The sequence below is a fragment of the Bos indicus x Bos taurus genome, chromosome 15, assembly GCF_003369695.1.
Source record: "Bos indicus x Bos taurus breed Angus x Brahman F1 hybrid chromosome 15, Bos_hybrid_MaternalHap_v2.0, whole genome shotgun sequence".
In the NCBI taxonomy this organism is placed as follows: Eukaryota; Metazoa; Chordata; class Mammalia; order Artiodactyla; family Bovidae; genus Bos; species Bos indicus x Bos taurus.
Window position 1 is genome coordinate 21,885,192 of NC_040090.1, and position 27,274 is coordinate 21,912,465.

The window sequence follows — 27,274 nt, forward strand, 5'->3', positions numbered from 1 at the left end:
TCCCCAACCAAGGATTTAACCTGCATCTCCTGCATTGGAAAGTGAAGTCTTAAAAACTGACTGCCAGGGAAGTCCCAAAATTGTATATCACAAAACTAACAGAATGGTCTAGATAGTTAATATCTCTTTCTATCCCACATATATTTTAATAATTTTTAGGTGATGGTCATCTAAGAGTGTAATTTCATGATTTTTATAATAGAATGTTGTAGTGTTGTTTTTTTTTAATCCTGCTTGCAACTAAGTGTAATATCAACTCTTTTAGCTCCCCAGAGGACAAATTATTGTTAGTATATTATATTAGGACTTAAATCAGTTTTAAAAGTGAATTGCCAACAACTTCTTATTATAGATTATCTGGTTGCTGATTCACAGACAAATCTTGCTTTCAAGGAGACCAGCAGTGCTTAATCTAGTCACTCACTTTTTTATGTCATTTTAGTTATCTTGGCTATTTTGAATTGGAATGAGTCTTAGGCTCTTTTTGAAATGTAAGTATCTGGTTATGTCACCTTTTCTAGGGACAGCAAGGCACCAGCAAGGCAACACCTCCACTGTTTTCAACCTCCATTGCCCAACAAATGACACTTTTCCTAATTCAAAACTTGTGTCAGATTTTTCCTTAAAGTCTTAAAAAAAAACTCTGCAGATCCAGACATTAATATATTGGTGGTGTCAGTGGTTTAGTCTTAAGTCGTGTCCGACTCTTGAGACCCCATAGACTGCAGCCTACCAGGCTCCTCTGTCCATGGGATTCTCCTGGCAAGAAACTGGAGTAGGTTGCCATTTCCTTCTCCAGGGGATCTTCCCAACCTAGGAATCAAACCCAGGTCTCCTGCATTGCAGGCAGATTCTTTACTGACTGAGCTATACTTTAAAAAATGTTAAAAGACTATATCATTTCTTTTTAAAAAGTTGCATTTCCTCTGGAAAATCCTTATATTTCTATAATCTCCCCCAATTTTAGATTTAAGATGTACTTTATTTTTATTCCTTTGTACTTTTGCACAAGCAGAACTAATATTCATTTTTTCCTTTGAGTGGGATAATTTGTGCCCTGATCCTGTACTCAGATGAGTCCTTTACAAATTGTATAAATTGTTTTTCTTTTTTACATTTCCTTCTACAAAAGCAAGAAAGTTCAATTTAACAAACGTTTAATATCTCCTTTAGGATATACGTGTAATTTGAACATAATACATTAGTTATTATTCAGTAATTGAGCTACAAGTAAAAATTGGGCTTACTGTGCTATAAAATAATTGAAAATTGCACTGCAATCAAGGTATCTTTACCAATATTTCTAGGTCAAACTAGAATTATATTTTCTTCTGGTATTCAAAATAAAATTTGGCGGAAATTATTCACATTTATTATTGCCACTTTTATTATTCACTTTCCATGATGTTTAAATTACATTTTACCTAGTAATTGTAGAAAGGTGTTTATGTCTTTAGAGGTTATTTGTTTCTTCAACTGGGGGAAAGGTAGAATGACAAGTAATGAAATCTTTGTGCTTTGTGTACTCCACATTTTGTACAAGTTTCCATGCACCAAACATATGTGGGGTTATTTTATCTGTTGCATCCAGTATTTAAGTTGGTGATTTCTTGTTAAATATACCTAAGGTCATTTTCCTTTATGTTTACATTTTCTTATTTGTATTTATTCTAATTAGAGAGTTTAATTACGGTTAAAATGATAATAGGATAAAGACAAGTTTTACAAATGACAATATTAAGGAAAAAAAAACCCCATAACTCTTCAGGAAGGTTTAAATGCCATAAGAATATAAAGCGAGAAATATATGCTTGTCAAATATACAGTATAAATAAATAATTTAGATGAAAATGGTTGACTACATTTAACAAAGAGACTACCAAATAATGAGGGGCTAAAGAGTGGTTGTTAGATTTGATGTACTTCATTGTACATTGCAAGTAATTGCTATCCATAAAAATTCTATGGCTTCTGTATGAGAAAAAGAGACATTTTGACAGGCAACACTGGTATGAAGCGACAGCAAGCACAAATCCTTGGCAACTGTCATTATCCTGCTGTTGAATTCACATCCAAACTGTGTGATAACTTAGACCTGCATGCTTGTTATTGAGCCATGATCTGTCAAAGTAGCCACACTTCCTGCTTATGAATAGAATTATTAGCCACATGCAGATTTCTGCCATAGAAATCTAAACTCACCAAGGATGCTTTGTGTTTCAAAATCAGGGGAAAACCTCCATGTCATTTTATGCTTATGCTGAAATTTCTGGTGAAGTGTTCTTGATAAAATAAAAGTCACATTTTAAAGAAAATACCATATTAGTTTATATTTTAGCCTATCATAAAACATTCAAAATCAGTAAAGATTTTGAATAAAGCTAACAGTGAAGCAAATGTGATTAGAAAGTTCATTGTATACGTTAGGCTACTATTAGCAGAGTAATGGGAAATTCAGCAGAAAGTGACTTTAAAACTGGACAGTCACTATCTCATGTAACAGGAACTTCAGAAAGAGGGCCAATTCTAGGGTTTGTTCAGTGCTGCAGCAGGAGTATCAAAGAACTTGACCCTTTATATCTTTCCCTGCACCATCCTCATAATATTGGCTAGATCCTTGGGTTTGAATCCTCTTACTGGGAAGGCTCATCATATGCTCACTAGATGCTCACTAGACAATTTCTGACTAAAGAGGATAGGTATTTGATTATTTATATCTCTTTTTTATTAGTGCAAAAACCTTTCTCCAGAACGCTTCTACTCATTTCTCATTGGCCAAAATTGGATCACAGGCTGCTTAAGTAACCCATCATGCAAGGGAAATGGAATTAGCATCACTGGTGTCAGACCACTGAATATTTACTCACTGCAGCTATCAGGGGATGCCTTCCATGGACATACAAAGAGGGTGACTATTCAAACATAACTGAGGCTTTTCATCAAAGGAAAAATGGAGAAAAGACCCTTGGATAATCAGTGTTACATGACATAGTTTTGACTTTTGGCTTAATTATATTTTACTTTTTAAATTGTATATGTTTCTTATCAATGGAATTTTGGTGATACATTTTTTCATGATGTCATAATTATCAAAGAAAAATTCTTGCATATCAATCATTAGTTGAGTTCCAGTGGCAGTAAAGAGATAAAATAAGGTTTTTACCCTTGCAGAATGGGATATGAAATCATCTGAAATCACGTAATAAATCACAAAGTAAAGATATCAGTATGCAAAAACTATATCAGTTCTTGTACAGGACCTGGCAGAATGATTTGAAATAAGGAATGACTAGGATCTATTGGGGTTAATCCCTCACGTATGTCCTATCAGCTTGTACAGATTTGTGGAGATTTTTCTCTATATCCTAACCCCTGAACTTCTTCATGTTAATAACCAAGACTTTTCCTTCACAGTACTAATCACAGTTATTGTAAATTTATATGCATGACTATGTGTATGACATTTCTCTTTTCCACTAGACAATTATTGTTATTATGGAAGGGGTTTTAGAAAATGTAAACACTGAGTTCAATTAATATTTATTAAATACTTACTGATTGAGAGACTTCCCTGGTGGTCCAGTGGCTAAGACTCCATGTTCCCAATTCAGGGGGCCTGAGTTTGATTCCTGGTCAGAGAACTAGATCGCATGTACTGCAACTAAGAGTTCACATGCTACTAAAGATACCGCATGTTGCAGTGAACATCAAAGATCCCATGTGCTGCAACCAAGACCCAGTGCAGTCAGATAAATAAATATTTTTAAAAATACTAATTGAAGGATATACAATACTGAATATAGATCAGCTGAGTGAATAGCACTGGCAAAAAGGCATACATGTAAGAACTATGGAAGACAATGTGCTGCAGTCATAGCTGAGGGATATTGTAAGGATATTACAGGGGAGCAGTGGGCTTCCCCGATGGCTCAGATGGTAAGGAATCCGCCTGCCAAGCAGGAGACATGGGTTAGATCCCTGGGTTAGGAAGATCCCCTGGAGAAGAAATGGAAACCTACTCTAGTATTGGGAAATCCCATGGACAGAGGAGCCAGGCAGGTCGCAAAAGAGTCAGACACGACTTAGCAACTAAACAACAACAGCAGCAAGCATGACATTAGTAGAAGTTTTCTTCAAGTTGCTATTAAAAAAACTGCTAAGAGTTACTGATGCTGTTAAATAGAGGAAATGAGAAGGAAGATTGCTCTTGCCAAAACTAGAATCCTGCCATTAAGTATTATCTGGTCTATTTATCTGCTTTTTCTAGACTCCTCCCTGGGCATATTTTGTTGTACTTTTAGACCTCACATCTTTACTTAGTTGTTGCTTTGTGAAACAAAAGTTGTAAATTAGATTTAATGGAAACCACAGAGAGTAAAGCATAATTAAATATTTGTGGTTCAGCTGGTAAAGAATCAGCCTGCAATGTGGGAGACCTGGGTTCAATCCCTGGTTAGGAAGATCCCCTGGAGAAGGGAAAGGCTACCCACTCGAGTATTCTGTGGACTGTATAGTCCATGGGGTCACAAAGAGTTGGACACAACTGAGCAAATTTCACTGAGACATTAAGAGGGTTGTCAATTCCACAGTGTTTAAGATCCATCCCTAATGATCTTTTTGACTGTAATAGAAAACCTTTATGTATAGTATTATACTGTTTCAGAAAAGAATGAAAGCTTAGTTAATCTATTAATGTGCCTACCAGCTTTGTAGTTCTGTGATTTATCATATCTATTATATCATATGTAGAAATTGTTTAAAAGATTCAATAACCTAAAGTTTTTAACCAATAGTTTTTATCCATACTGTTAAATTTTGACATGTTTTTACTAATCTTACTATAAGCAAACATAGCATTCTTAAATATTTACATAGTTTGCATACATTTAGACTTACAAAGGCTTCCCAGGTAGCTCATTGGTTAAGAATCTGCCTGCCAGTGAAGGAGCTGTGGGACACTTGGGTTCGATCCCTGGGTCAGCAGGATCATCTGGAGGACGAAATGACAACCCACTCCAGTATTTTTGCCTGGAAAATATCATGGACTGAAGAGCGTGGCAGGCTACAGTCCATGGATCACAAAGAGAGGAACATGACCGAGTGACTAAGCACACATGCAGACCTATAAAACCACATTTGTTTTTTATGACTAAATTTCTAAACAATTATTCAAATTGCTAAAAGAAATAATCTTTTTCCAATAACTGACGTTAAACTAACTCAGAAATGGTGTAGTCGATATTGTTAATGGAAACATACCAGGATATTGGGATTCCCTGGTGGCTCAGTGGTAAAGAATCTGCCTGCTAATGCAGGAGACGCAAGAGAGGAGGGTTCCATCCTGGGTCAGGAAGATCCCCTGGAGGAGGGTATGCCAACCCACTCCAGTATTTTTGCCTGGAAAATCCCATGGACAGAGGAGCCTGTCAGGCTACAGTCCATGGATCGCAGAGTCAGTCGTGACTGAGTGCACATGTACATAAAATAAAATACCAGGATATTCTCATCCAAATGAATACCTCCCCCCATTTACTACTTTAGGAAGTAGTAATTTATTCTAATGACAATGCCACTTCTCAAAGCACTTTTAAGTTCCTCTTTGCATTTGCCATCAGAATCAGTGGTACATTCTTTTAAATAATCTCAGTTTTTAATGATGACAAAATTTAATCTTAAATAGTTGCATTTTAATCTTCTGGAAAAGAAAATATCTGGATCTAAATTTGGTATAAAAATTGAGTAATCAAAACTGCATAATTGTATAGCTAGTGTGTTACACAGAAATTCAATATGGGTCCCCAAGATTCCCACCCACTGGTAAATATGCCTGGTGTAATTCTCTCCTCTTGGGTGTGGGTAGGATTGTGACTATGACAGAATGTCACTCCTATGAATATGTTACATTATATGGCAAAGATTTTTTCAGATGTAGTTAGGGTATATAATCAGTTGTCTTTGAGTTAATCAAATGGGAGATTATCCTGGATGGGCCTAACTTAATCAGATCTACTCTTAAATGAGAGTTTAGAGATCAGAGACAGAAAAGAAAGATGAATTCCTCTGGCTTCAAAGAAGATGATAGTAACTATGAGTTGTTTTAACTGTAAGGAAGTGAATTCTGGCAAAACCTGAATGAGTTTGGAAGAAGATCCTCAGCATCAGATAAGACTGCAGCCCCAGCTGACACCTTCATTTCAGCCTATGAGATCCTGAGCACAGATTCCTGCTATGCTTTGCCCAGACTTCTGACACATGGAACGAAGCTGTGCTATTATAAATAGGTGTTGTTTTAAGCCATTTGTTGCATAGGAGTAGAAAACTAATATAGACAGATAGGTATAAAGATAGATACAGAAGTAGTTCTTAAGAAGGTGTATTCTTAAGTAGTATGATTGATATTCTTGTGTCAATCTAATATAGTAGATTTTAGAATTCAGGCTGGAAAAAATGCTCTGTATCAGAGGTAAAGATTATTTTTACCACTGATGAAAGAGTAAATAATACAATGATGAATTGGAATACTTGACAGAAATTGAAGTCTAGCATTTTAGATGGTAGGAAAGGATAAATGAGATTTAGTGGTCCCAGCTATCAAACCTACCAGGGCACATGTATAGGAAGAAAGTACATTTTTATTCAGGGAGGTGGCGTAGAAGTCTTATTGAAGAAAAAGCTTCTTGAAATATGTGTATATATGAATTACCTACAGATATAATGAAAGATTCACAGTAGAGACATATCATAGACTTAGGGCAAGATAATAATCCTGACATAGAAAGTTCAAAAAGAAGATCTGGTTATAAAATGAGCCTATGTTCTAGAATGTGGTAGGAAGCCTCTACAGTAAATAAGACAAAAATGAGGTTTTGTGTGTTTTTTTTGATAAATGTTATTTTTTCTTTTTTTTTTGGTTAAAGGTTATTTTTTCATTTCATAAAACAACTAGTTTAAAAATCCACATGGAATTCCTAGTGGGAATTTTCTAGTTGGGAAAAAAGAAAGTCCAAGAAAACTGTGATACAATTTATCAAATTTTAAAAAAGATAGCTAACAAGTATAGATCTTATCAAAACTTGTATCTTAAGAGAAATAACAAGATGTAGATCTTCATAGAAATTATAATAAAAAATTATGTAATAATTCATAAGAATCATAGCACAGGCTGCAAAGCCTCAAACTCATGCAGGCAGAATTTTGAAGTTAAGTTCCCTACATAAACCAGGAGCTGTGAAAGATAAATGCACCTATCCATGAAAAATGGAATTAAAAATTATTGATGACCAGCTTGAGGAAGCAGCAGTAAATGGATGTGATACGTTCTAAGGTTCTTGCATTGTCTGGAGGATAATATGTGCTCAGCCACTCAAGTCGTATCCAACTCTTTGCGGTCCCATGGACTCTAGCCTCTCATTACTCTAGTAATTTAAATTGTGTGATACATTTTAGTGAGTACTTTTTCAATCAATCAACTTGATAGTGTCCTTGCTCCTCTCACTCAGAACAGGCCATGTAAGTCCCTGCCAGTTATGTTTTCCTCTTTTGGGAGGCACCTGATACCCATCTTACTCTAATCTCCTGTGTACCTTATTATCTTGCTGTCCTTGTTCCAGGGCCACCGATGAGTCCTTTCTCATCCACAGGTTTTCCAGTAGCTTATGAAGTTGCCCAGCTTGAGAGTTCTACCCAACAGGGGTAGTGATGAAATTAAACTTTTGAGGGAATTGAATGTATCATACAGAGTCTGCAGAAAGTCGTGTGGTATAGAAATGAGACATGTAGAGGATATTAGCAGAAGTCATGAGGAATGAGGAGGAGGAGGATAGAGATAGGTTAGGCAATAAGAGGGGCTTCCCAGATGGTGCTTTACTGCAACTTTACTCCAATCCACAAAAGTTTGCCTTCAAGGAATTCTTTCTGCACTTAAAGTTTATATACACCCAGAGTTCTAAGCAGTTTATCTAACATATATTCTCTCTTTATTAGGGGATAGTTTGCAAGTTCTTTTGAGAGTACGAGCCACCAACCCACAAAAGTTTGCCTTCAAGGAATTCTTTCTGCATTTAAAGTTAATATACATCTAGAGTTCTAAGCAGTTTATTTAACGTATATTCTCTCTTTATTAGGGGATAGTTTGCAAGTTCTCTTGAGAGTAGGAGCCACATCTCTTTAATTTTTATAATTTCTTAATATTTAGCAGAGTACTAGTGTTTAATGAATGAATGTAAGAGTTTTAAAATGTTACTCAACACTGATTCAAGCATTACATACTTTTTCTTCTTTAGTTTAAATAAGTTTAATGTTTATGAATGTGTATTTTATTTTAGGACATCTCAAGTTCAAGTTCTTTCCTAGATTATGTGAGCTACAACTACAGATTATGTGAGCATGGCCAAGTTAATTAGCCTCTCTGAGACACAACTTTTTTAATCTGTAAAGTGGGATAAAAATGTCACTCAGTTCCCAGGGATATAGTAAAGGTTAAGCAAAATACTGGCTAAGCGTGTAGTGTTTTGTCTGGCACATAGCACACAACTAGTTATTATGTGTTAGTTGTTAACAAGTGGTTACACATCAGTTCACTGTATTCTTTCTCGCATTGTTTCTTTCAGGGAGTTTATGTCATCCCAGGCAAAAGCAGTTAATAAAACTACTGAAGAGTATTTGCAGCCTCAGTTTGGCCCCAACAGACTTTTGCATTCAGCGGCAGTATCAGAAGGGTCAGGACTTCAAGATTGCTCCACACATCAAACAGCATCAGATCATAGCCATGATGAAATATCAGACCCAGATAGCTACAAATCAAACAGTAAAAACAATTCTTGTTTTATATCAGCATCCAAGAGAAACAGACCTGTCAATGCTCCAGTGGGTCAACTGAGGTAATCAAAGTGGTTCTCTGTTCTTTTTACCTGACTGTTGAAACCTTTTCCTTTGAGCAGAATTTATAATGATTCAGTTGACTATTTCAAACATTAAAATGTAACACATCTCTAGGGGTTTTGTTTCTGCTTTTGTTTCCTTTTTTATTTGAAAGCACCTGAGTAGAATGTTGCTAATTATATTTGTGGAAAAAAATGAGATATACGTGAGCCTGGATAATATTAACTCTGAAAGGAATAGTTGAAGCTGAATCAGGCTAAGACCATGAATATCTTGGCTTACCAGATATTTGCTTAAAAATAGAAATGCATACTTTTGATATTTAAACAGTATTTGAAATAAAATCAAATTGAAATGAACTTGTTATAACAGCATTTTGTGTATACATTTTCACATCAAGATTCTTATAATCTGTTAACCTACGAGTTTATGGATAGAAGAAAATGTTGATAAAAATAAAAATCAAACTAAGATATTCATATTCACATTATTTTCATATATTCAAATAGGTGGATATACTGTGCTTTTAATTTGCCTCACGTTTTTACTTTAAAATGTTTACTATGCAAATGTGGCATTAAGAATTAACAGGAAAAGTTAGAGAACTCAGGTAAAAGTAGAACATGTTAGTCATTTACCATGTACTTTTGCTGAGAAAAAAATAAGGATTGAAACTAGTTTTGACTGAAAGCAAACTTAGAAACCTTCTCTTACTGCCCCCAAGCAATTTGAAATGAAAGCAATGAAAGTAACTTCAGAATAAAAACTTTGGTATGATGTATTTGAATTTCAAATCTTTTAAAAAGAAATCAAATAACTTTAATAAACATGAAAAGTTAAGGGAAATTCTTAGCTGTTTTCTATTTCATGATGTTAAGACCATATTGCTATTTTCTGCTTTCTATTAGAATATGGGATATATAATTTTTTAAAGTGAATGTTGTGATGTTTTATAAATAAAATGATTTATTCTGAGATACATGTTTTACATGAACAGTTTTGGCAAATTTATCATGTATTAAATTTTTAAAAATATTTAAGTATATATAGACAATCTTATTCTATTAAAAAAATTTTTTTGAGGAATACTTAAGAACAGTCATTAGTGCTTATATGTGTTGAAAATATCCAGGATAATATTTACATAAAAATTTTTTACTAATTAACATGCACCAATTGTTGTGTGTTTTTTTCCTTTAGAGTTGCAGAGTTCTCTTCAAAATTTAAGTGGGACCAGAACTGGCACAGATTGTCTCAAAGACACAAACTTCAACCCAGACTGATTAGAGTAACAGCTTATAAAAATGGATCTAGAACTGTCTTTGCCAAAGTTACTGTACCAACCATTACCTTGGTAACTAATATCTAAAAGTTTTCAGTGCTTTATCTCTTCCCTTATTCTTTTTATATATAGAAAGTGAGAAAGATGGCATTTATTGTTTAAAATTTTCTTTGTAGCTATCTGAATCTCTAGGTAGCTTATATGTATATACATAGATTTCACAGGCATTCCATTCATTTTTTATCAATATATAAGTAGTATATCTAATTAAACAAGTACAATGACTATATCTTATAACCTTATTAGAATGATGGAACATTCAAGGACTAGAATTTGAGAATCAACTATTCTCAGTGTTGCGATTAACCTATTTGTATATTTTCAACTGCTACAAAATAACCATATTGGTGGAGTTTCTGAGTTACTTGGCAAGTGGCTCAGTGAGTTTCTGTTTTGATCACTGCACCTTTTTGCTTAGTGGAAATGTGTTACTTTCCTTGTCCTCAGTGGCTTTCCCTTACCTCTTGTTTTCTATTAGTTGCTGGAGGAGTGCACAGAAAAGCTGAATCTGAACACGGCTGCACGACGAGTGTTCTTGGCAGACGGCACTGAAGCCCTCGAACCTGAAGACATACCCCGTGAAGCAGACGTTTATGTTTCAACGGGAGAGTCCTTTTTAGATCCATTCAAAAAAATTAAAGGTAAAAATGAAAAAAAAACTTGTATTTCTACACACAGTAAATTGCTTAAGGGGCGCAATTAAAAAATGATTTTCATCCTGTCTTTTTTGCATGGTTTAACAAAACTAATGTTTACGCATTTACAGCTCAGTAAGAGGATAATGTGCTTAATGAAAGAAAAATCCACTGACAGCCACGTTTATTGCCCTTCATTAGCATTGGTGCTTAATTTAATATAGATCTGAATAGACATTAGGGAGCCTGCAGGAGGTTAAATGGTGAAAATATAATAAATTAAATCAGAGATTATTGAATTTACTGTTTAGTTTCTGTGACACTCAACAGACATAATTCGTTAGACTTATTCTCTCAGAAAATAGCTCAAAGTTTCAAGTATCATTTATTCATTTATACTCTTGATCTTTTTTCAGATGGTATAAACATAATTTTGAAAATGTGACCAGTAATGAACATAATTCTTATATATGTATGATTTTCCTAACAAAATTCTTATAATGCCATAGCGTGTTTTATATACTTTATGTATATATGTAACATATACATGTTTTATAATAATATAAATTATATATTTATAATGTGATATGTATAGACATACTTTTGTAGCAAAGGTCTCTTTGTAGAAAAAGAAAGTCCATTGTTTCTAACATTTTAGAAATGTGGAGATTTTCTAAAAAAAAAAATTCTTTCTTTAGTGAGAAAGAATATGTTTTAAGAGAGAAATAAAAATGCCACTATCCAAGTATGTCATACCCAGGGCCTGTTATCAAGTGCTATGTATGCTAATCACATTTAAATGACATAAGAACTTTGCCATACAAATTCAGTGTATCTAACTGCTGTATTCCCCTCTGCTTTTTCTACCTTATTAGAAGTATTTTTTTTCTGCAATTGCTATAAAGCCAGTGAACCAAAGGCAAGTCTAGGCAGTCATTGCATAAATAGAAGAAAAGTAATTCTGGAGTTCATTACAGAGGAAGTGATGAAAATTCTTCCTCTATTAATGTTATTATATAAAATGATACTAGAATTTCTATCTCTTTAAGAATACTTGATCATCAAGAAATAATTTCTTGAATTCAATAAAAAGTTCAAGGTAATTTGGTCCTTATAAAGAAACTTGTTGCTACAATACTCAGTAAAAATAAGCTATGCAGTAGTGTAGACCCAGATATTTTTCAAATTTTGTTTTTACTTTAAAATATGGCTGCCTTTATTTTGTATTCATGAATCATCTTTGTATAGAAGCATGAATCTTTGTGGGTAAATGTTTCTGTGATTTTTATATTCGGATATATATGTAATGAATACTTCCTTAAGATTCTTGGTTATTTTTATTAATAAGAAATACTTGCCTTTCTTATGATTCTGGTATTTTAGAAGAGATATATAAAAATTATTTATAGCTAAGCTTCTTAAAAGATCTGGACATGAATGCCTAAAATGACATGTTATACACATGACAAAGCCTGGTGGATGATTTTTAAATGTACAAACTGATTTCCTCCTCCTTTTTGTTTTCTCTTTTATCCTTTTCAAGCCAAGTCTAGAACAAAAAAACTTCTCTGCTTTGTCTGCACATCTTTGGCTGTGTTTCACTGTGACATGCACTGCTGTTCTTTTAGCACCAAAATGTTGGCACACACTCCTGAAAATTTCACACCATCTCTTGCTGGATCAGCAAGCTTAACCTACCAAAATCTGGTGTTGTGCAATGGTTTTTGACTGATAATCAATCTTTATGCTGCTCGACAGTTGTTGCTGGGACACGGAGTAGAGCAGGTGGCAGATGTGCCTTGTCTTTTGAGAAAAGAAATTGTAGGTGAGCTTGGACACAGACTAGCATATCACATGTCCATTAAAAAGACTTAAGTATAATGGGAAAAAAGCCATCCATGTAAGTTAAGCTCACAGATAAGCCTATAAGCCTAAAGCCTGATATTGGTTTCTTTCAGAACAAGAACATAAACACAAATAATTTATTATATATATATGTAATTTATCATATATGTGTATATAACTTGAGAGGGGTGGGGGAAATTTCATATATATATGTGTATATATATATATATATCACCTACATATTCTCACCTACATATTCACGTGTACTTTTTCAAATCAGGTTAAAATGAGCTCTCTTGCATGAATGTTATAGATTATCAATAATATGCCAACTTGTTATGAGTTTACCATAAAAATAAAACATGTATGAATAGCTTTGAAAGTCGTAGATAAATTTAGAGTAAGGAGGCATTCTCAGAAGTTGGAAAATTCTACTTTCTAAAGGTAAATAAGGGGAAACACCTGGCAGAATTTGGTGTTACTGTTGCATCTTTGCAGATGAGCATGAATGTTTTATGTACAATGAACAAACAAGCATTAGAGTCAGTAAATGGTCATTATTTTAATATACTGTTTTTCATTCATTCAGCAAACATCAATTCAAAGTCTACTATGTGCCAGTCCTAGGCCAGATCAGATAATAAAAAAGGGGACTTATAATCTGATTTCTTTGTTGTCGTTATTCCTTCATCTCTAATTTTAAAGAAAAAAAAATTAAACCAAATCCGTTGGTCCTTCAAATGAAAATTTACTCTATTTCTGGCACAGGAAAGCCAAATAAACCTATGTATATTTTGGCAATTGTATTTCCATACTTCATTGTATTCTTATTCTTTGGGAAAGTAGTATAGATAGTGAAAATTGCCTTAGAACTATTTCCAGATTTACTAAGGTAGAAAGAGACCTGCAGAACATCTCTGATTTTTTAAATACTTTACCACCCCTTTTGAGCATCACTGTTGACAACCAGTGGCACTGGATTTAATAGAAAGCCAGAGAGCTATTCATCACATACCTCCAAACACAAAGCTTTCATACAGAGGTCAAACCAGGGTCAAGACTGACATGAAACATTCCCTGTTGAAATGCAATATTAGAATAATTCTTACATTTGAAGTTGAATGCATAAACAGAAAGATTGATTGTGTGGGGGGAAAAGCAGAAAGAATTTTTATGAAGATTATTGATGAAGACCAACTGTCTTATTAGGTCTTGTAATCTGCTATTTGAAGATTCTGAAATTTATTAATGATTCCTCTAAAAGTATGAAGATACAGTTAATGAATTGTTTCAAAGGACATTTTTAAAGTTTTCAGTTTCATGAACATACATTTTAGGTTTTATTCACAGTTTCCTGAATGTTCTGCTTCATGATAGCACAATGAAAATTCTTGCATCAGATTCATGGAATTTAAAGAGTTCAGCTCCTTTAGAACTGCTAGGAGCTGTAGGCAATGCAAACCTAGCATATAAAATGATTCATGCCCCACAGTTGCTTAAAGGTCTTAAAGAAGACGAGGAGAAAAACAGTTTGGACCTAAGTCATTAGGTCCAAGTTTCACTGTATAGAGTTTTTAGGTTGTTAAAATTTTTTTTTACTTCAGTATTTCCATTCTTTTCTATATATACTATTTTATTCTTTGGCTTTCAGAGTTTTCATTTACAGTGATTCATTTCAGTCCTGAGTTTTGTTAACCAGAAATGAAACTGAGTATTATGAATAGAATTTTACATCTTTTATATGCTGTATTGTGAAGATATAGTCACAGAAAAAAATCCATGAAGAGTATTCTTGATACTACACCTAAGATCTAAATTTAAACCTAGAGATTTCTGCTAACTGCCATGTGATCTACAAAATGAGATAATTTGCTGTGACAGCTTGTGATTGACAAGAATATGTGTGAGCACATTTAAAATAGGCCATCTTTTCATGTAGAAATAAATGTCAGTGAAATGATGGATTCTCATCATTTTAATTATTGATGATTTGGAAATATTTCAATTCCATGACATACAAGACACATTCTAAATAGCAGCATAACACTTTTTCTCATATGTGCATCAATAATGAAATGTTCTGTCATATTTTGTTTCTCAAAAAATGCATTAGTTTAATGAACCTGGATTCATGCATTATATTCTGTTCCATTATATGTCTCCTGAGTTTGTTGCTTTTTAAATGGTTGTGTTAAAAGCACAAGTTTCAAGAAATGACTTACTACCCACATCATACCTTGCTTTTCTTGCTGCTGGATCTCAAGACAGTGCTACAGTCTACACCAGTGGCTGCATTAGTCCTGCTAAAGCTAATATTGGGCTCTGTGATGCTCACCCACAGGGTGACCACTACTTAACTTGGGCAGCTGCAGCAGGACTTAGGGTGGGTGTTCCCAAATTCTCTATTATCACTTTGAATAGTATGTACATTAAGCAAGATTGTTAGTCCATCTTCTCTCTCACTTGGCTGCATATACCAAAAGCAGGAACATGATAGTACGTAGAGAAAAAGAACTTTCTTCTGAGATAGCACATTATTCTTTTATCTGTTTCTGCAAGGGAGGACAAAACTATAGGCAGGTATGTTATGTTTTTTCCCTATTCCAAATATTTTAAACCTATAATTAAATGTGTACAGTGCCCTTACTAGGTAATTAGATGGGGGTCTGAAGATCATTGCAAGAGATGCACCTCCCCACCCCGCAAAAAAAATTCTTAGCCAATAGAAAAATTTAGAGCAAGCATACGGTAGCATCTCATACTGTCAAAATCTCAAATCATTGAGAAACACCTGAATTATTGACATATCATGAGTTGTTGAATTGTATATATTGCATATATTCACACAGAAGTTATACTTGTTTAATGAAGATGCCTGAGAACCTGTAACTGTCCTGATAATTTGAATACTTCCTGCAAGCCATACACTCACCATGTGCTTTAAGTATATTATGCTTTCTCTGTACAACCCCTGTGTTAATGCTACAAATCCAGTCTCTTATATGCCATTCTAAAATACAGAATTGCAGATGACCAAACAATTTTTTCATAACTCATTTGATAGCACAACCTTATTTGGTATAAATAATCAACTGTTTTGATGAAGAATAATTAATGTTTGAATTTGATATATACAATGTATTCACATTTTTTTAATTCTAAAGTTTCTACTATGGAATCACATCTGACATTAAGGGTTTTGAGTACAGCCTTTTTTGTCTGCAAATAAATTTGATACACTTTCATTCTCATGAGGATATTAACTCAGAAGAGTTATAAATACTGTCTATCACCTGGAGCTGTTTGCTGCACGGGTAAAAGTGGACAGAGAGAATACCTGCCTGATGGGAGTTCAGACAGTGTGTGAGAAGTAATTTAAAAAATTATGGTTCTGTTTAAGGAGGCAGAGGAGTAGTTAAAGAGAGACCATTCATTCATTCAATCATTTCCTCAAGAAGTATTTATTGAGTCCCTACAATATGTCAGGATATGGTGTGAACAAGACAGGTCTCATGGAGCTTAGGTTCTAATAAGGTAGAAGAAGCAACAGACATACACATATACAGAACTAAGTAAGTTATTCAGTGACGGTGTGAAGTGTTATAAAGAAAATAAGAAGGGTGGTATCATAAAAACAAATAATGTCATGGAAACAAAAGGAGGGAGTTTAAAAACTGAGCCAAGCATTTCCAGTAACCTTGAAATCACATCTTCTAGGCAGTTGTCTATCTACCCTGCTTGCTACTTTACCTGAGAATTCATTTGTATATCCTATAGGTACTCTTTCAGGATTTTGCCTTCCAAAGCATTTGTTTTTGGAGCTTTGAGACATCTGTTAGGAGAGACATAAGAAATGCATTATCATTTAGTGGGAAGAGCACTAGACTTGAAATCAGATGATCTTGCAAGATTCTAGTCCCTCTTATATGACCTTGGTAGACTGATCTGCACTTCAGTGTCCTTACTTGTATATTGAGGTAAAAATATCTTAAAGGAGTATTGGATATTGTCTTATTTTTCTAGAAAGAAAAGTTTATTTTATTTTGGAATTTGGAAATTAAATGTCTATAAATCCCTCATCTAAATAGAACACTGAAAATAGCATTTCATAAGTATTACTAGGACTCCAAGTGCTGTTAAGATCCCAAGGCTAGTTATTAGAACCTCGTGTCCACTCTTACCTCCCCAGAATAGTTGCCTGGGTGTAGGGAAATAGCAACAGCGCAATCATTTGGCTCTGTTTTACCATCACTGCCAGGGAAGCAAACTACTCTGTGAACCTGGGCAAGTGGCTTAACCTCTCTAACCCCCAGTTTCCTCATCTATTGTATATAAACTGAGTCAATAAACATCTCACAGGGTAATTATGAAGAGTAAATACAAAATGTGTGTAAAAGTCTGCTGTACATAATAGGTGTCTAAAACATTGTTTTCCATCTGCTCTTTGTCTGTTTTCCCTCTTTTGCTCCATCTCTTGTTTGACTCATTTCCACCAGCTTATCATATAGACCAGCACAAGTACCTGATTTTACTACTACAGGTGCTTGCTAGGTCCAGGATCTTAAAATATTTACAACCAAGTTACAATCACAAGCAAGCACTTGTGTTACAGCATGATATAGAAATCTGAGTTAGAGTCTTTGAACTCTCACTATATTCTACTATTTGCCTTGAGAATTTTTCTGAGGTGTAAGTCAAAATCAAGTCCTTTTATGAAAGGAGCCCCAAGTGGCCTTGCTCTGCTCTATTCTGAAAGTCGTGTTTTAAAATATGTTTATGACCCAAGGCTAGCCTTAACTTTAAGCTGCCACAACTTATTTCAAGAAAGGTCATAGAAAAGTTCAGGGAAAGGGTGACAACATTTTGATTGGCACAATAGATGGGATGTTTGTAATTTTAATCAAATTTAAATTGAAGACATACTTCAAATGATATGTCAGACTCGTGTTACTGAGTTAAAATCTAATGACAACCACTGTCATTATTAGTTAAGTATAGCCATCACGCCTATAGCAATAAATGATGACACTTAAGAACATGCAGAAACAAAGAACTCAAGTATTTAGAGAAAAGGGAGTGACTAGAAACCCAGTTGAACACAGGAATGTGACCTGGATTTAATCTATTTACCAAACATAGAAGCAATTGTATTTTGAGCAGATGATATAATTGAATATAGCAGTGTGTTTTTTTACTGTCAGAGCATTTATATTTTATAAACTCATCATCTTGCACCCATGAAATGATGTGCTTCTTCATATTTAAGGTCATTATCTATACTTTCAAGACAGCCAGAGCATTAATGTATTTTCAAGTTTATTGCCCAGCTACAAGAGAATTAATTTTTTCTAAAAGATTTTTAATAAGCTTTTGGATTTGACATTGCAAGTTTGCTGCTTTTATTCTGGTGACAGAAGAAGGCAGTATTCTCTTTGCCTGGCACATGCAAAATGGAAAATTACAACTTGGGGAACACCCAGATTTATTTAATTTCATGACAGGCATTGGCTTTTTTGAAGTAGGCTGAGAAAATGTGGTGATGTTGTAAATAGACCTTCTAATGCTAGAACATGCTTTATCTTTATCATGATTTGGTTATAAACAAAACGTGAAAATAAAATAGAATGTGAGTTCTTCAAAATAAATTATTGGGGCATAATGTTCTGAGTGCTGCCAGAGAGTAAGTATATGAACATAAACAGTCAAGGGACTTGGCTGGGATATATAGCCCTTTGGGGAAGTTTTTCCCAAGGTTTTGCCCAACCTCCACTAGAACTTCAGTGGAGTGCAGGCCCCACTCCAGTCCTTACCCAGAGGGTCATGAGGCTTTGGAACCCAAAGGTGTAGCTACCAAATTTAGGTGTAGCTACCAAAATTAGGTGTAGCTACCAAAATTAGGAGGAGAGGAGATGATAGTGAGAATAGGACCCCTTCTTTGACAATTGCATGTGTGGGGACAGGGAATTTGCTGAGAGTACTGTCAATAAGGGGAAGATTGAAGAACCCTTCAAAGGGGACTTCCGAGTCTCCTGCTTTTGAGACTCCTGGATGGACAGGCATTGTATTTGGTCCTATTTTCTGGGGAGGCTGTCACTAGTCATTATCCTCAGTGTGCTCTTTTGTAGTCATCAGACTTGTAATGACAGTTGTCCTCTCTAAACCAGGCTTCCTTAGGACATAAAACATGGCTGCCTTGTTCACCATCTTTTTGAGGCAGGCACAGGGCCTGGCACTTAATAGATGCTCAACAAACGTTGCTCAGTGGTTGAATGAAACCAAATAGGTACTATGGTGAACCATGCATATTCCATGGTGGGAGGGGAGGTAAAGAGGAGAAGGCAATGGCACCCCACTCCAGTACTCTTGCCTGACAAATCCCATGGATGGAGGAGCCTGGTAGGCTGCAGTCCATGGGGTCTCTAGGAGTTGGACACGACTGAGCGTCTTCACTTTCACTTTCACTTTCATGCATTGGAGAAGGAAATGGCAACCCACTCCAGTGTTCTTGCCTGAAGAATCCCAGGGACGGGGGAGCCTGGTGGGCTGCCGTCTCTGGGGTTGCATCGAGTTGGACACGACTGAAGTGACTTAGCAGCAGCAGTAGCAGTAGAGCATCCTTTTGGGCCATCAGTGAGTGGACATTTAGAAGGAGTATATTAAAAATCCCCTATCCCAAATTCTTGTGTAGATTTGTGAATGTTCCTGTTTGGCAAGGAGCTAGAGTAAGCCAGCCCAAAAATAATTCCATGGCAGAAAGGCTAATGGTGATGCTAATGGTTTTCTGAGACCAGACAATGGTCCGAAGTGGAATGCTGGGATAAATGATTCTTCCAGGAACTTATAGATCTGAGATTTTCAGTCTTCCCACACCCTGTAAGGAATGCCCTTTCTTACCCATTCCCTCCCCTCAGTCTTTTTTTTTCTCTTTTGATGGTTGGAGAAGGCAGAGGAGAGGCTCTCTTCTTCATTTAACATTTCCCTTTATATTTCTCATAGTAACCTTGCATACAATAGGTGGTTATTAACTATTATTGAAAGTAAGAAAGCAAGAAAGAGGAGATGATGTGACCTTTGGGAAGGTTTAGGGCCACTGCTTCCTGTTGAGCAGAGTTGAAGGACCCAGAGCTGGGTGGGGGTGGGGAGGCTGATTTCCAGTTCTAACAGGTACCAGATAGCCTCAGCCCTGGGAGGGATGTCGAGGTTGTGAGATGAGACAAAAGACAGAAGCGTAGGAAGCAGTTGTTGGCTCTGCATAGCTAGTATGTTTCCTGAGACGTTCAAGGTGGGTTTAGATGGCAGCACCTTTCTTGTTTGAATACTCAGGCTAGCTTCCTGCCCCCCATGCCTGAGAGCCCCCTCACCACTTGATTCTTCCTCATTCCACCCACTGCTAGCCTCAGTTAATCCTCTTCCTCACCAGGGCCAAAACCTATTCAGGTCTGTATTGAGCATCCTTGGGTACTCCATACTGGCATGGGATCAGATTCTGTTTTCCTTCTTGCCTTTGGAAGTAATAATGTTTACCCTGGCTATCTTAAATTGAAGAAAATAGGGAAAACTACCAGACCATTCAGGTATGACCTAAATCAAATCCCTTTATACAGTGGAAGTGACAAATAGACACAAGGTATTAGATCTGATAGAGTGCCTGAAGTACTGTGGATGGAGGTTCATGACATTGTACAGGAAGCAGTGATCAAGACCAAAAGGCAAAATAGTTGTGTGAGCAGGCCTTACAAATAGCTGAGAAAAGAAGAGAAGCGAAAGGCAAAGGAGAAAAGGAAAGATATACCCATTTGAATGCAGAGTTCCAAAGAATAGCAAGGGGAGATAAGAAAGCCTTCCTCAGTGATCAATGCAAAGAAACAGAGGAAAACAATGGAATGGGAAAGACTAGAGATCTCTTCAAGAAAATTAGAGATACCAAGGGAAATTTCATGCAAAGATGGGCACAATAAAGGACAGAAATAGTATGGACCTAACAGAAGCAGAAGATATTAAGAAGAGGTGGCAAGAATACACAGAAGAACTATACAAAAAAGATCATGATCAAGATAACCATGATGGTGTGATCACTCACCTAAAACCAGACATCCTGGAATGTGAAGTCAAGTGGGCCTTAGGAAGCATCTCTACAAACAAAGCTAGTGGAGGTGATGGAATCTCAGTTAAGCTATATCAAATGCTAAAAGATGATGCTGTGAAAGTGCTGCACTCAATACGCCAGCAAATTTGGAAAACTCAGCAGTGGCTGCAGGACTGGAAAAGGTCAGTTTTCATTCCAATCCCAAAGAAAGGCAATGCCAAAGAATGTTCAAACTACCACACAATTGCACTCATCCCACACGCTAGCAAAGTAATGCTCAAAATTCGCCAAGTCAGAATTCAACAGTACATAAATGATGAGCTTCCAGACGTTCAAGCTGGATTTAGAAAAGGCAGAGGAACCAGAGATCAAATAGCCAACATCTGCTGGATCATCAAAAAAGCAAGAGAGTTCCAGAAAAACTGTGTGGATCACAATAAACTGTGGAAAATTCTGAAAGAGATAGGAATACCAGACCACCTGACCTGCCTCCTGAGAAATCTGTATGCAGGTCAAGAAGCGACAGTTAGAACTGGACATGGAACAACAGACAGTTTCCAAATCAGGAAAGGAGTATGTCAAGGCTTTATATTGCCACCCTACTTATTTAACTTATATGCAGAGTACATCATGAGAAATGCTGTACTGGATGAAGCAAAAGCTAGAATCAAGATTCCTGCAAGAAATATCAATAACCTCAGATATGCATATGACACCACCCTTATGGCAGAAAGTGAAGAAGAACTAAAGGGCCTCTTGATGAAAGTGAAAGAGGAGAGTGAAAAAGTTGGCTTAAAACTCAACATTCAGAAAACTAAGATCATGGCATCTGGTCCCATCAGTTCATGGCAAATAGATGGGGAAACAGTGGAAACAGTGACACTTTATTTTGGGGGGGCTCCAAAATCACTGCAGATGGTGATTGCAGCCATGAAATTAAAAGATGCTTACTCCTTGGAAGAAAAGTTATGACCAACCTAGACAGCATATTAAAAAGCAAAGACATTACTTTGCCAACAAAGGTCCGTCTAGTCAAGGCTATGGTTTTTCCAGTAGTCAGGTACGGATGTGAGAGTTGGACTATAGAGAAAGCCGAGCACCGAAGAATTGATGCTTTTGAACTGTGGTGTTGGAGAAGACTCTTGAGAGTCCCTTGGACTGCAAGGAGATCCAACCAGTCCACCCTAAATGAAATCAGTCCTGAATATTCATTGGAAGGACTGATGCTGAAGCTGAAACTCCAATACTTTGGTCACCTGATTCGAAGAACTGACTCACTGGAAAACACCCTGATGCTGGGAAAGATTGAAGGCAGTAGGAGAAGGGGAGTACAGAGGATGAGATGGTTGGATGACATCACCAACTCAATGGACATGCATTTGGGTAGGCTCTGGGAGTTGGTGATGGACAGGGAGGCCAGGTGTGCCGCAGTCCATGGGGTCACAAAGAGTCGGACACAACTGAATGACTAAACTGAACTGAACTGAACTGAAATGGCTGTCAGCCCTCACCACCTTTCTTCATATGAAGGCATAGGTCCCTGGAGTGGTGATGTTAAGAAGATACCCCTTGTGTTGCTAAATGCGAGGGTTCCCTAATCCTCCAGTTGGCTCTCAGACAGGAGGCCCATGCCCCACACTTTGAGAAGTGATGATTCAGACCTTACCCCAACAGCTTTGTTTTGTAGGGAAATGGGTGTTGCCTTCATGTAAAGGAGATTTTTCCAGTAGTTCCTTCTATCCAGAAGATTAGAATGGCTTGCTCCGGGGAGTGTGGTTTCCCTGCCTTGTGCAGCAGCTCTGATCTGCATTAGCTTAGGCCTGCCTTCCTTGCTCCAGCTCTGGCCTCTCAGTTTTCCATGTCCTCCCAACGGTCCATCATATTGTTGCCTGACTCTGGATTTTCACCTGCAGTGTTTTCTCTTCTTGGAGTACGCTCTCCCTCTCTTGCCCACTCCAAGTGTTCTTCAAGTCTGACCTCACATCCTTCCCCTGGAAAGCCTTTCTTGCTGACCACAGGCTGTGGCAGGTGCTGCTGCTCCAGACTCCCTTGACACCCTGGGGCACCTCTGACTAGGCACGTGCTGTAGTGTGTGTTGTTTTCCCAAAGAACTGTGAGGTACCCCCCGTGCAGCCTCTCTAGCACGGAACATGTGTTGGAGACTCAATGAATGTATGTTGAATGAGTGATTGAGTAAATGAAATGGGTAGGTAGAATCAATAACTTTTAAAGTTTCATGGGTTTTACAGTTCTGAACCAAGCTAAGTAATTCACTAAGCTTCTGACTGTTCTGCTGCTTCTTTCTCTGAGCTGTTCTCCATGATACATATTCTGGTTTCTGAGTAAGTTCAAGGAGGGATATGGTAATGAAAAAACTAATTAATTATGAGTATAAAAATGTAATCTTTTTCCAATATTCAGAGAAAATATAAGTCAAGGTAATATAAACCTGAAAATATTACCTAATATCCACCTAATGAAATAATAGTTATACTCTGATCTGACATGTTTGACAAATAGTCTGCAAATATTTAGAGAGCATTTACTATAGGAGTAAACACTATTTCAGGTGCTGTCTCTGCAGCAGGGAACAAATGCTTACATTGAAAATGTATGATCCACTTTTATTATTTTGTTAAACCTCCAGCAAGTGTACTGTTTACAACATACTGGATACGAGAGGTTGTTGTTTAGTTGCTTAGTCATGTCCAACTCTTTTGTGACCCCATGGACCGTAACCCGACAGGGTCCTCTGTCCACAGATTTTCCTGGCAAGAATACTGGAGTGGGTTGCCATTTCCTTTTCCAGGAGATAGGTCTTCCTGATCCAGGAATCAAACCTGCGTCTTCTGCGTTGGCAGGCTGACTCTTTACCAGTGTACCACCTGGGAAGTGCACATACCAGAGGTGCATAGATGAGAAAACAGTTCCTACAATTGAAATGTTCAGAGTCTTAAGGGACACACGTGTAGAAACAGTTCAATAAAATGAGGGGTACTCATTCTCAATAAGGTAAGGCTGTGAAGCCTGAAGAAAGTAGATTAAAGGTGGTGGCACTGAGTTGAGGAGGAAAGAAGATGGAGAGGGAAAGTCATGATCAAAAGTTGGAATAAGAGCATGGTGTGTGCCAGTCATTTATTCACAGCTCCCTGCACCTCTGCAGAGGAGTATTCTCTCAGACTCCTTTACTGCAGTGGTTCTCAGCTAGAGAAAATTTTGTGTCCTGGCAAACATTTAGCAAAGTCTGAAAACGTTTTTTGGTTGTCCCAATTGGAGAAGGTCCCAATGGCATCTAGTGAGTAGAGGCCAGTGTTACTCACTCAGTTGTGTCTGACTGCGACTCCATGAACTATAGCCTGCCAAGCTCCTCTGTCCATGGAAATCTCCAGGCAAGAATACTGGAGCAGGTAGCCACTCCCTTCTCCAGGGAATCTCCCCCACCCAGCGATTGAATCAGGGTCTCCTGCGTTGCAGGCTGATTCTTTACCATCTGAGCCGAATCTGCCTTCAATGCAGGAGATGCGGGATACAGTTGCTTAATTTCTTCAGATCTTGTTTACCTCATCTATGAAATGAAGATGATAATATTATCTCTTCCTAAAGTTTAGAGGATAAAACCAGTTAGTGTTTATAAAGCACTTAACACATTGCTTTCCATAGGCTAAGTTCTTGGTGAAAATCATGAGGATAATAATATCAGCAATGTTTGCTGTATTTCATATTTATACAAAAGTGTTCTATCTGTATAAATGTCTTTCATTCATAAAATGGGTAAGGAGAAATATTATTATTGTCATTTTTTCAGATAAGAAAACTAAGACAAATAAAATTGACTTATTTTGCATTTACAGAGTTGCTGCTGCCACTGCTGCTAAGTCGCTTCAGTCATGTCCGACTCTGTGCGACCCCAGAGATGGCAGCCCCCCAGGCTCCCCTGTCCCTGGGATTCTCCAGGCAAGAACACTGGAGTGGGTTGCCATTTCCTTCTCCAATGCATGAAAGTGAAAAGTGAAAGTGAAGTTGCTCAGTCATGTCCGACTCCTAGCGACCCCATAGACTGCAGCCTACCAGGCTTCTCTGTCCATGGGATTTTCCAGGCAAGAGTACTGGAGTGGGGTGCCATTGCCTTCTCCAAGTTACAGAGTTACTAGGGGGCAAAGTTAAGGTTTGGATCCCCGAGTTTGGCTTCAGACCTCTTGCTTTTAATGCTTTGCTGCTTATCTAATATATTATTAATGTGTTTTAGTCATGATTAGTATTATTTTATTAGGCTGTTTTACAGGTTGGTTTAAAAATTCTTTATTTGTATAAAATGTTTTATGTATTTCCAATAGTATTTCTATGTTTATCAACAAGAATCTGAAAAGTTGGAGTACCTTTAAAAACAACTGTATATAATTTATATTGTAAAGGATAATTTCAAATTTATCTGAATATTTTCTTTATTATGTGGTCTTCCTAGATCTACCTAGAGTTCTTTCAGAAAACCTATTTGGAACTTCAGAAATGTTATCTTTTAAATTTTTTAGGCTGCCTATTTTTTTAAGTAAAGTATCCTTAAGTGTTTTTAGGTAATAGAGTCATGAATATATTCCTTTTATTGGAATAAAAGGAATTTATTATAAAATAAAAGGAATAATAAAGATTATCCATCCATTCATTCAGCACTTATCGAGCGCCTACTCCACGCCTCAGGCAAGCAATGCGTGTTTAGCCAGGGAGGCGCGAAGTGATAGTGTGGTGGGGTTAGTTCAGTGGTAGATGCCTTCACAGAGAGCAGGTGTCCAAGCTGGAAAAGGCTTCCTAGAAGAGATGAGCCAAGGGAAACCTTGAGGAAAACATAAGCATTTACCTGAAATATACTCTGAATTCATCCCAGTCTATTCCACTCCTTCTAGACCTTCATTTGCCAAGCTGTTCTCCTTAACAGGTTTTCTTCTTTTCATAAAAAAATTGTATCCCATTGTGGTCATTAGTGAACATCAAGGTGGTATAAAAATCATATTTAAATCCGTAACGGGGAGAGGTGGGGAATAAAGATGGTAGGTACACACAAAAAGGCCATGAAGTTTATTTTGCATAATTAGTATGTTATGAAAAGGGCTTCCCTGGTGGCTCAGCAGTAAAGAATCTGCCTGCAATGCAGGAGATGCCAATTTGATCCCTGGGTTGGGAAGATCCCCTGAAAGAGGAAATGGCAACCGACTCTAGTATTGTTGCTTGGGAAATCCCATGGACAGAGGAGTCTGGCAGTCTACAGTCCATGGGGTCTCGAAAGAGTCAGACACAACTTAGTGACTAAACAACAAACTATACCGTGCGCAGTGAACTTGTGTATACCCTGGAGCAACTAATAAGAAATACAGGCTTGATACCTACCTTTCCAAAGGTTTAAGCATGGAAGCAGAAGTAGGATATATACTTTTAAGATATTTACATAATAATTCCACGTGGTTTACGCTCTTTACCTAACAGGTAGTACTGGCATGTGGAAGGTTCTCAAACATTGTTGAACGGATGAATATAAGGGACAGGCTGCAAACGCTCAAAGGATTCAGGAGACTACAGGTCATTGCAAGCTGGAGCACTAAAGGAGGATCTTAAACTGGATGTTGAGAAGGACTTGAGTCTCAATAAGTGAAGGGCAATGGGCTTAAAGATGAACTTGATGTGCTCAAGGAATAATTAACAGATCAGCATAGGTAAAAGTGGTAAATTTGGATAGTGTCACATTGTTGGTAAACTCTTCTGTTAGTCTCCTTTCAAGAGAAGAGACTATGTCATATTCCTTGCACAGGGTCTGGCACATAAGATGGACACAATAAGTGTTGACTGCTTGACCTACTGACAGTCAGACATACAGACTGGGTGACAGGTAGAAAACTTCAAAAGCTAACTCCAAGAAGTTTTTTGGGGGCAATGATAAAATTAATGATTAGGGAAATTTGGCTGTAATTGGAGTATAGAATGTCAGATGTAATGGAGGAGGATCAAATACAGTTAGGAAGCTCTTGCAGATGATAGGAGGCTGAGAGAGAAGTGGGCAAGTGGGACTGGAAAGGAAGCGTTTAAGAGTTATTGAGAAGAAATGACAGGTGAAAGTTAGGTTTCCTGTCTTTGACTCAGTCTGAGGTCAGGTGCCCTAGAAGCAGAGCCTGAGATGGGGAGTTTTGTACAGGGGACTCAGTAAGGGACTGTTGGGTGAGACCTGTGGAGGAGTGAGGGAGGTAGCAGACAGAAGAGGCAGAAGCTCAGCCAAGCCCTGTGTGCTGCTAAGTCCAGCCCCAGTAGGGAGTGGGAAGCACACCACTGAGCTGCCCCTCCCAGAAGCAAGGGGACTATCTGTTGTGTCTCCCCAGTTCCTGGCTGTGCACTGTCCTCTGAGTAGGAGGGAAGAGCTCATCACCTCACAGGCATTGCCTAGCCAGGTGGCTGGTTCCTTTCAGCCAATGACAGTTCCCGGGAGAAGGGTCAGCTATGAGGTGT

At 37.1% G+C, this 27,274-nt stretch overlaps 1 protein-coding gene across 4 annotated transcripts in view; it reads left to right on the plus strand.

Annotated features, from left to right (window-relative positions):
- The window catches only part of DCDC1 (doublecortin domain containing 1), a 471,483-nt gene that overhangs the window by 30,131 nt on the left and 414,078 nt on the right, over window positions 1-27,274 (plus strand). For all 4 annotated transcript variants that reach the window (XM_027562739.1, XM_027562740.1, XM_027562742.1 and 1 more), the window contains 3 exons: window positions 8,610-8,879; window positions 10,081-10,234; window positions 10,701-10,863. In XM_027562739.1, coding sequence (XP_027418540.1) covers window positions 8,610-8,879; window positions 10,081-10,234; window positions 10,701-10,863 — 587 coding nt within the window. The remainder of the gene's footprint in view (window positions 1-8,609; window positions 8,880-10,080; window positions 10,235-10,700; window positions 10,864-27,274) is intronic.